The 10432-nt window shown below is 27.8% G+C and overlaps 1 protein-coding gene across 1 annotated transcript; it reads right to left on the reverse strand.

Moving 5' to 3' along the window:
• Positions 1–976: 976 nt before the first annotated feature.
• On the reverse strand, positions 977–2228 carry LOC123267303. Its single transcript, XM_044731869.1, has 4 exons — positions 1700–2228; positions 1458–1627; positions 1196–1397; positions 977–1080 (listed from the first exon to the last, which is right to left on the reverse strand). Exons 1-4 carry the CDS (start codon positions 1797–1799, stop codon positions 977–979), a joined length of 576 nt encoding a protein of 191 aa, XP_044587804.1. The 5' UTR covers positions 1800–2228.
• Between the last annotated feature and the right edge of the window lie 8204 nt (positions 2229–10432).

Below are 10432 nucleotides of genomic sequence, written 5' to 3' on the forward strand. Positions count from 1 at the left end.
CAAAAATTAAAAAAAAAAATACCTAAAGGTCAATGTGTAAAGAAGTGATAGCTATTTGAAGATAAAAAAGCCACTTTCTTAGGAAATGTATAACTTTTTTTGAGTTGAATAAAAAAATTTTAAAAAATTCTCAAAAATGTTTTTCAAAGGGTAGAAAAGAATGATAAAGTTTCAGCTAAATCTAAAGGGGTCGAGTTCAAAAGTGGTCGATTTGGCATGGAATACCCCATATATATATATATATATATATATATATATATATATATATATATATAATCCATGAATTCAACAATTAGGATGTCGTAGACCAGTGCTCGAGTTTAACAGTATGTGAAAAATCATTTTAGTCACAATAGTTAAATATCATCTGAATTGTAGATGAGAATTTTTTCAGATAGTACCCCGTACAAAAATGGATTGATCACTCATTGATCATTGACTGATCAATCATCGATCACGGATTGATCAACAACTCATCGTTAATTGATCAGTCAGTAATCAACCATATATCAATGAGAGATCACTCAAAGATCAATAACTGATCACTCTGAGGAGAATAATCTGATAGTGATCAATCAGAGATCAGTTAGAGATCACCCGGTGATCAATCAGCGACAATCTATAGATCACTCGGCGATATCATAAAGATTGTCCAGTGATGGGATAAAAATTGCCTGATGATTCCTTAAAGATGATCCAGAGATCACTCTGAGATCAATCAGCAATCATCTAGTGGTCAATCAGTGATAATCTAGTAGTCATCCAGGAATCACGTAGCAACTGCTTTGATAAAAAAATTCTTAATATAAATAGATCTTTTATTTTGAGAACATAACCATTAACAAAATTATAAGGTGCATACAGTGATCACAGTAAAACACGAAAAATTTTAATATTTTTTTCTAAAGAAGAGGAATAGAAAGAAAAAAAAAAAATTCAGCCAGCCGCTTAATCAGTACTTTTTTCTTATTTGATTTTACTTTTTTTGCTGTCCAGGTCTCAGGGAAGTAAACATGAGGGTGACACACCGTTCAAATTCAGCTGCTGACAGTTTTGGCCGAGCATTCTTTGAAATAAAACCTGAAACATATATTATTTAAATTATTGCATGTATTATTTTATTATCTGGAAATAGTTTTTCGAAAAGAGCATTTAATTATTGTGAAAACTGATCTGTAACGCAAATTAACTCTACCGTAAACAGCAGTTAATACATCATTTGGCAACCGTGTCCACCCGTTTCCACCCGTGCGGCTCATTTTTAGTAGATTGTCTGTCCCAATAACTTTCTTGAAAATCTGTCTCGACATTTCTTTCGAGTCATAAGTGTATTTGGTTTTGAGGTACTCTAACTCGCATGATTCAATGTAGACATCACTCATTGGATGCAATTCAACCTATTTATTAAAAAATTATGCCTTTAGATTATTTGTCACCCAAAATCTATCATTTGTTACCTTTCGAGGCCCCGATAAGTTCCATGGCATCTTAGAACCACTCGCTGAAGGACAAGATGCCGGAGAATCGTTCGTTTCAACAAACGTTTTAGAGGATGAAGATGAAGAACAACCGTGACCTTTGAGGAATCCGACGACGCCTTGCAAGAATTCAATGTAATGTTGAAATTCTAAAATTTAAATAATAATAATTATTTAAATAGAACAAATAAATTTTTAATGAATAGATATTATATATTTACCATCATTTTTTAAGTTACACAAAGGACAGTTAAGACATTGGGAACTCCTCTGTGAACTATTACTCTCAAATGACTCACTTTTACGAGAATTATTTCCCATAAAACGCGGATCATTAAAATCAAATTTGTGAGACTTCCTTGGTTTTGTCTTTTTTTTTTGGTCATCTTCAGAGACTGAAGTGACATCTGAGTTAGAAGTCTCACCTTCTGATGATGAATCAGTGATCTTACTTTCTTCTTCGCAGGAAGTCGCATCTCTTGTTTTGCCTGCTGGAGGTTTGTCTATTTCCTCAAAAATAGATGGCTCCTTTGCTAGCTTCAAATCTCGTTTGAGTTTTCTCTTTTTTATTTCACTGGATAGCTCTTTACCTTCCTTACTGGATTCTCGTTTGCGAGCCCTCAGGTTTTTCTTGTGTTTATTATCTTCCGGAACACAAACGTTTCCATCACCATCTACTTCTAACGACTCAAGCCAAGCGTTGTCTTCTATAATTAGAAATCAATTAATTAGCAATAATTAAATTAATTAATTAGTAATCAAAATAACTGAATTAGTTAATTAGTAATAGTTCAATTAGTTAATTAATAATATCAAAAAAATAAATAAAATATTTAAATTGAGGTTAAGACTTTTTGATTAAAATATGTTTTGTGAAAACTATTGAAATTTTTTGGTTTTTGAAAAGAAAAATTTTTTGGTTAATAATTTTGGAGTAAAAACATACCACTTGTCCTCAAAATTTTAACGGAGTGAAATTTCTTTCTCTGTAGAACCGAAGCTTCTTTTTTTGCAGAAAATTTAATTTTATTGTAAGGAATCACACTGGATTTTTTTGAGTGTATCCACCAAATTAATGCAAACATTTCAGCTGACATTCTTGGGATATCTCGTTATTATTTGATTATATTTGAATAAATTTAAATCATTTATAGATTTACAATCTGTCAATGAAATAAAATTCAATAGTGTGAATATAGTAGCGTGTTTGTTTATCAATAAAAATAACTTGTAAGTTATAATAAATAAAAGAAAGCGCTGATCTGAGTCAAATAGAAAGTAAACAATAAAATATGTCTAAAAGAGTCAAAAATATTAATGAGTACTCAAAAAGTTATCAATATAAAATCAGAAAAATATGTCAGACACAAATTCCTGCCGCATTTGATAATAGTTGTTTATCTGACGCCAGCAACAATAATGTAACTTCTGAACATGACTTTAGTAATATCCTAGAAAATTCAGTAACGAAGAAACTACCAGTAAACAATGAATTACAAATTTCATTTAGTAATAATATAATTATTGGTAATTACTATTAATTATTTTTAATCATTAATCACTGCACGTAATTATTATTCTTCAATGACTATTTAATAACGGAAAAATTTTGTTCAATATGGAGTATTTTGCTTGAAAAAAAAATTTCATTTTATTCACATTAAAGAAGTTTGTTAGGTTGACTTAATTTATTTTTTACGTTTTTAGAAATTGTGTAGAATTTAAATGTTCCTTGCGCATACTTGTCTTAAGAAATAAGTTAAGTCAACCAAAAAATTAAAAATTTAATTCCATCATATGATTCATTTCTAGGTGAAGATAATAGCTGCATCGAATATAGTTCGAAGTTAATTGATGAGTCTAGTTTTTTAACTAAGAATACTGGAAATTTGAATCGTAGTCATCAACATTTTACATTGAACAGTTAAATCAAACATATTAATTATCAAAACACCTGTCACTGTGATGATTTTTCATTTAATAGAAATTTAGACGATTGTAATTCTTGTATCGACCTCAGTTATGGTGATGATGGCGAGAGAAATGATAGTAAAGATGACCTTCAATTCCATCATGATAATTCCGGAGATATTCATTATCATGATAGCTACGGTGACGATGAAAATCACAATAACACCAATTATTTTGATGATGAGCATTGCAATAATTCAAGTAATGGTGAAGGTGTTCAGCATAATGATAAGAGTCACGAAATATCCTTCCGTGAGTCACATTTAGAACCTTCGTACGTTAAGGAGAACAATTTTTCTCATAATGATATCGATATGGGTGATCTTCCTCTCTATCCAGAAGCTCCAATATCATTAAACGAAAGTTTATTGTCAACTTTGTTATTAGGAATGCGTCATAAGTTACCTATGGCCGTTGTAAGTGATCTTCTCGTGTGGTTAAGTGTGCATTGCAAAGAACCTAACATTTGCATTACGTCAGCATATAAATTTAAAGAACACTTCGAAAATATAGCAACACCATTTATCCGTCACTACTACTGTTCGAACTGTTTCATTACATTAATTTCAGAAAAATCTACTTGTGAAATTTGTGCTAGTCAAACTGAAAATGATTATTTTATCCAAATTCCTATTTTAAATCAACTGAAAACGATGTTTTCTCGAGTTGGTTTTTATGATCAATTAAATTATCGTTTCAATCGGCAAAAATCAAGTGTTAATCATTATGAAGATATTTACGACGGAGAAATATATCAGAGTCTTTTTAAAAATGGGGGTCTTCTATCTCAACAAGCAAATATATCTTTCATGTGGAATACAGATGGAGTTCAAGTTTATAAAAATTCTAAATTTACCGTCTGGCCTTTTTTTTAAGGATAAATGAACTACCTTATAACGAAAGGATAAAAAAAGAAAATATTATATTATGTGGTTTATGGAGTGGAATAAATAAACCTGATAGTAATATGTTTATGGGTGCTTTCCGTAAGGAACTTGAACTATTACATAAAGGAGTTAACATCAATGTAGCTGGACGAAATGAACCAATAACTGTTCGAGGAATAATTTTATGCGGTACATGTGATTTGCCAGCAAAGTCAACATTTTTGAACATGTCACCACATATGGGTACATATGGTTGTCAAAAGTGTGAAATTGCAAGTCAAAAAAAAAATAAAGTTCAAGTTTATCGTTCAAATTTTCAAGTAAAGTTGCGGACCACAATCGACACAATCAAGTTAGCTGAAAAAACTCTAAAAACTTTAATTCCTGAAAAAGGTGTAAAAGGTCCAACAGTTCTTTCGAAAATTTGTTATAATTTTATTGAGACGACAGCGATTGATACAATGCACTGTGTTGACTTAGGTGTTATAAAAAAATTATTAACCATAATGTTCGATCAACAATGGTCAACTCACAAAGCTTCTCTACACTCTCAAATTCAACTAGTAGACAAGAGAATACGTTTGATTTTTCCACCATCTACAGTTCCAAGACTGCCTCAATCTTTGTCCAATTTGAAATACTGGAAAGCTTCTGAATTTCGTATTTTTCTTCTTTGTTATTGCTTACCCGTTCTGCACGACATTATGGATCCTATATATTTTAATCATATGGTTCTTTTAGTTTATAGTATTGCAACTTTGCATGCAAAAAGTATATCTCCAGAATCTCTGGAAATTTGCTCGAGGGCTTTGAGCGAATTCATTGGAAAATTTGAAGATTTATATGGTACTCGCCATATGAGCTGTAATTTACACCAATTAATTCATCTCGTGGACGAAGTCAAAAAACTCGGACCTCTCACAATGTCATCATGTTACCCCTTTGAAAATTTGAATGGTATTTTGAAATATTTAGCTCACAGAACAAGATATGCGCAGTTGCAGATTTGCTCAGCAGTAACGTTATATTTTAATTTATCGGATACTAAATTGAATACGTTGAGACCTGGCACAAAAATCAATGCATTTTGTAATAAGTTAGAATTAGCAAGTAGAAATAGACGTAAACTTACCTTGATTGCTGAAAAAAAATATATTGCTGGAACCTACGAAATCAAACCGTACATATCAGGTTGTTACTTCACTGCATTTGAGAATGGCAATGTATTGGCCAACACAAAGAAATTTATAATATTTAATAAACTTTTCAAATCAGGAGTATTGTATGATTCGGAAGATTATTTGGCTCAAAAACGAAAACAAAATCAAATCAGGACCGAAAAAGTAATAAAGAATTATCCAAGAACAAACTCGAGTTTTGTAAAATATCGCCTCAACGAAAGAAATTATAAAATAGGACAAATACAAATATTTGTGGGATTATGTGAATGTGACTGTCAAAAATTCTGCGACCAATGTTTTAACAGGTCACAATTTTTTGCAGTTTTAAAAACTTTATTTACATACAATCCATTTCACTCTGTGGTTCCAAATATAGTATTAGATAATATATTTCTATGTAGAAAACTAAAAAATATAATAGCAGTTCCGATTAACAATATTGAATGTCCTTGTTATGTTGTAGAAGATTTTCGAAACCAAAACAATTTGTACATAACTGTACCAGAAGGAAGTGACGACATGCAATAAATTAATGTTTTTATAACGCTGTATATACTACGTTCCTTAACTAAGATTCAATTTAATTTAAACCTCGTTATTAAATTGTAGCAAAAAAAATAAAAATTTCTTGATACTGAAAATAAAATTTATTTAAAGTGTTCTTGATAATATTTTTTATTACAGCTATTACTTGTATTTATTTATGATATTTATAGTTATATATTCAGTAATGATTACTTCATAAAGGTCCGATCCTTTATTGATAATTAAATGGCCACTGTGTGATTTTCATTTAAACATCGGACGATTTTTATGCGATTTCCGAATGATCTATAGGTTGTCGCTGATTGATCACTGGGTGATCTCTAACTGATCTCTGATTGATCACTATCAGATTATTCTCCTCACAGTGATCAGTTATTGATCTTTGAGTGGTCTCTCATTGATCTATGGTTGATTACTGACTGATCAATTATTGATCAATTAACGATGAGTTGTTGATCAATCCGTGATCAATGATTGATCAGTCAGTGATCAATGAGTGATCAATCCATTTTTGTACGGGACTGTAAACTTTTTTGTAACGTAACCGTCACAACTTTCTATAAAATATTAATGAAATATAATATACATTTCAGATATAAGAGAGTAAAACTTCTGCTAACATCACGCGTATAGGAATCTATCATTATCACCAAGTCAAAAAGATTCTTCAGGACTGTGACAAGAATCCAGTGGACGAACACCAACTGCTGTATGACGAGCAAAATCCGCTCTCGTTATTCGCTTCAACTTACATGCCAAGGCATCTACTCGCTTGTTGACGTCTACATTAGCAAAGTCAAATTTTTAAAGAAGTCAAGATTTGAACTCAGTAAATTACTTGAGTTATACGGCAATGGTGAAAGCAAGACCAGCGAACCTGGTGAAGTTGGATCAAAAGTTGACAGACCCGAAGGCTACGAACCAACAGTTCAAGCATTAGTTTATATAAATAGTAATAAATCAAATTTCGTTAATATTCAAAATATATGAGTTGAAAACTCATGACTGCTAGTTAATCATAAAAATTTGCGAAGAATTCACATCGTTAAAAAATTTACGAACATCAAAATTTCTCATGAAATGTTTTCATCTGAAAACAAGTACGTTTATTTCTTTAAGTAATCATGAATATTGAAAGGAAATAACTTTAATTTTTTTTTCCAGGATAGAAAGTGGAAACATACCTATGGACATTTGTAGGTTCTTAAATTATTTCTAAATAATATTCATTAGCACTGGTGACTGGCATTAAAATATTGCCGGTTTATCATGGTAATTTAACACAAAATAATAAGGTAAATATAATTAAGTTTTGATAATTAAAAATTATTAATGATCATGGTGCAAGTACTTAACGTACAAAAAAGAATTTATTACATTTTGAAATGTAATTTTTGCGAGTAGAAAAATTTTTATTCAAAGTTAAATTAAAATTAACAAATAAATTATACTTACATGCATATATTCAATTCTATTGCATGTAGTTACTCGATGAACTGGCTTAAAACATAATAAATTATGATGCGATACGTCATAAAGATGAATAAAAATAAAGTTTAATTTTGTCAAAAACCATTTGTTTACTGGAAAATAAAGTTTGTAAGCAATAACAACAAAATTATCATAATATTTTTACTGAGTTTGTTAATTAACACAAAAAATGCATTAATTAGAGAGAAATTTTCAACACAAAAAATTATTATCAAGAAAAATTTGTTGAGCCAATACATCTCTACTTAAGTAGATTTAATTTTGTTTTATAATTTTTCTCTTTTATTCAAGACGATAAATCTTCAAAAAAATTTCTGGTTTTAAAAATATTTTACTTCAATCGGTTATTTCAAGTGAAAACTTCAACTATCAATCTTCTAATTCAACAAATTTAAAACATGAAAAAGTATTTTGTATAGCTTTATTGTTCTCAGTCTAATATATAGTAAATAGTCTAATCGAGAAGTTAATTTCCTGCGAAAAATAGTTACAAGTCTCCTAAAAATATTGCTAATGGCTTAGACGATTCGGAATGACTTCCAGAGAAAGACGTTTGTTAGATTTCTTGTGGAAAAAAAATAACAATGGCTATTAACAAAAAACTGTTAAGAAAATTAGAATTCTAGTGTCATCTAGACACTTCAAACAATATAATTCCGCGGTAATAAAACTTGTATCACTATTTTTTTTTTAAGAAGTTATTCAATTGTTAATTAACAATTTTTTTACGGGTTTATGTTGTCATAAAAGGCGGTATAAAAGTTTAAATAACTAATTTATAAATTTTTTGTTTCAGAGCCCTTTTCATAAACATACTCAACAAGATGGCGTTATAAATGTTTATAAAATATTTTTATTCCATTAATTATTAATTTTTGAAGTAACAAAAAAATTAAAAATTTAAATTATGCATGTTAAATAATTTTGTTTTCTTATTATAAATTATTACTGATTTTATATTTTTGTTAGGCATCAAATGATTACTTTTCAAATTTTTTTATGTCATTTATTTATGAATTTTTAAAAAACCAATGAATTTATTAAATATTTTCAAAAAAAAGGTTTTTCATCATATTGTTAGCGTAAGAAAATGATGATAAAAAAAAATTTTTTTTTCTTAAAAACAATATCTTATTGTTTACAATCGTTTTTTTTTTATATTTTGATTATTTAAATAAATTATTAAGGAATCATTTTTAGTTTTAAAAATCATAATTTGGATTTCTCAATATAATGCCAAAAAAACATTTTTATGTCAATAATCTATTCATTTATTTATACAACAATTCATTATTAACAATTTTTATTTTTTTCTAGAAAATAAAAAAATTTCAAAAACAGCAACCTGTCACAGTATGGCAAAAAAAATTTTTCCTATTTTTTAAAAAATATCTGTATTTTGAAACACGACTAAGTCCAATTGACTCGATTTGTCAACAAACAAATTGCTGTAAATTTGCTACTATTGCAGATACAGTTTTCGACCTTCAAGTCGTTTTCAAACTGTATGATTTAAGGTTTCCTATAAATTTTAAACCTAAAATTTTTCCGTTATAGTTCTGTAACTACACGCATTTATTTATAAAAATTTGCTTTTTCGATTTCTCTATCAAGTAAACAAATAATGTTGTGACAAAAATGCTTCAGGACTTTTTTGTTACCTGATTATTAAACTATTCAAATATATTTCTTTTATATATTTAACCTTATTCATTTATGAAATTTTTGAATATATTAAAATTATTTTATATTTTCGCTTTCATTTTTAAGATGTCCAAAGTACATAGTGATTGAAACTATAAATTTATTTATAACTATAAATTTCATTGTAATAATAATAATAACAATAATAATTATAAAAATCTAACAACGTTGCATAATTTTCATCTATAATTAATAAGAATTAATTTTCTTACAAATGAGGCTTATTATTTTTAAGATTTATCTCTAATCTCTGGCTTTCAATTTATTTCCAAAAAAATATGAACGAAAATATAAAATAATTTAGATAAATTCAAAATCTGCAATAGTTGCATAGTTACAGCAATTTGTCTGTTGACAAATCGAATCAGTGCTTAGACTTAGTCGTGTTTTAAAATCCAGATGTTTTCTATAAAATAGAAAAAAATTTTTTCGCCATATTATTGCAGGTTGCTGCTTTTAAAATTTTATTATATTCTAGAAAGAAATAAAAAAAAATGTTAATCAAATCAATGAATAGATAATTGACATAAAAATGTTTTTTTGGCATTATAATGAGAAATGCAAATTATGATTATTAAAATCAAAAAACGATTCCTTAATAATTTATGTAAATAATCAAAATATAAAAAAAACGATTGTAAACAAAAAGATACTTTTTTTTTAATCATAATTTTCTCACGCTAACAATATGATGAAAAAAATTTTTTTAAAAATACTTAATTAATTCATTTGTTTATAAAAAATTTATAAAAAATTGACAAAAAAATTTGAAAAGTAATCATTTGATGACTAACCAAAATATAAAATCAGTAATAACTTAAAATAAAAAAACAAAATTATTTAACATGCATTATTTAAATTTTTAATATTTTTGTTACTCCAAAAATTAATAATTAATGAAATAAATATATTATATAAACTTTTATTACGCCATCTTGTTGAGTATGTTCATAAAAAGGGCTCCAAAAAACAAAAAATTTATAGATTAATTATTTAAACTTTTATACTGCCTTTTATGACAACACAAACTCGTAAAAAAATTGTTAATTAACAATTGTTAACTTTTTAAATAACTTTTTAATTGAATAACTTTTTGAAAAATTGTGTTACAATTGTAAATATGGCGGAATCATATTGTTTAAAGTGTTTAAATGACACCAGAATTTTAAAAAAT

Source organism: Cotesia glomerata, linkage group LG6 (assembly GCF_020080835.1).
Source record: "Cotesia glomerata isolate CgM1 linkage group LG6, MPM_Cglom_v2.3, whole genome shotgun sequence".
NCBI classification, from domain to species: domain Eukaryota; kingdom Metazoa; phylum Arthropoda; class Insecta; order Hymenoptera; family Braconidae; genus Cotesia; species Cotesia glomerata.

What these genes read in the sequence shown, in the direction of transcription:
- LOC123267303 (XM_044731869.1), bottom strand. Translation starts at nt 1,799, where the DNA reads ATGGGAAATAATTCTCGTAAAAGTGAGTCATTTGAGAGTAATAGTTCA. An exon ending in GTGTAACTTAAAAAATGATG is followed by an intron (nt 1,628 to 1,699) that starts GTAAATATATAA and finishes TTTAAATTTTAG; the next exon opens with AATTTCAACATTACATTGAA. An exon ending in ACTTATCGGGGCCTCGAAAG is followed by an intron (nt 1,398 to 1,457) that starts GTAACAAATGAT and finishes TTTAATAAATAG; the next exon opens with GTTGAATTGCATCCAATGAG.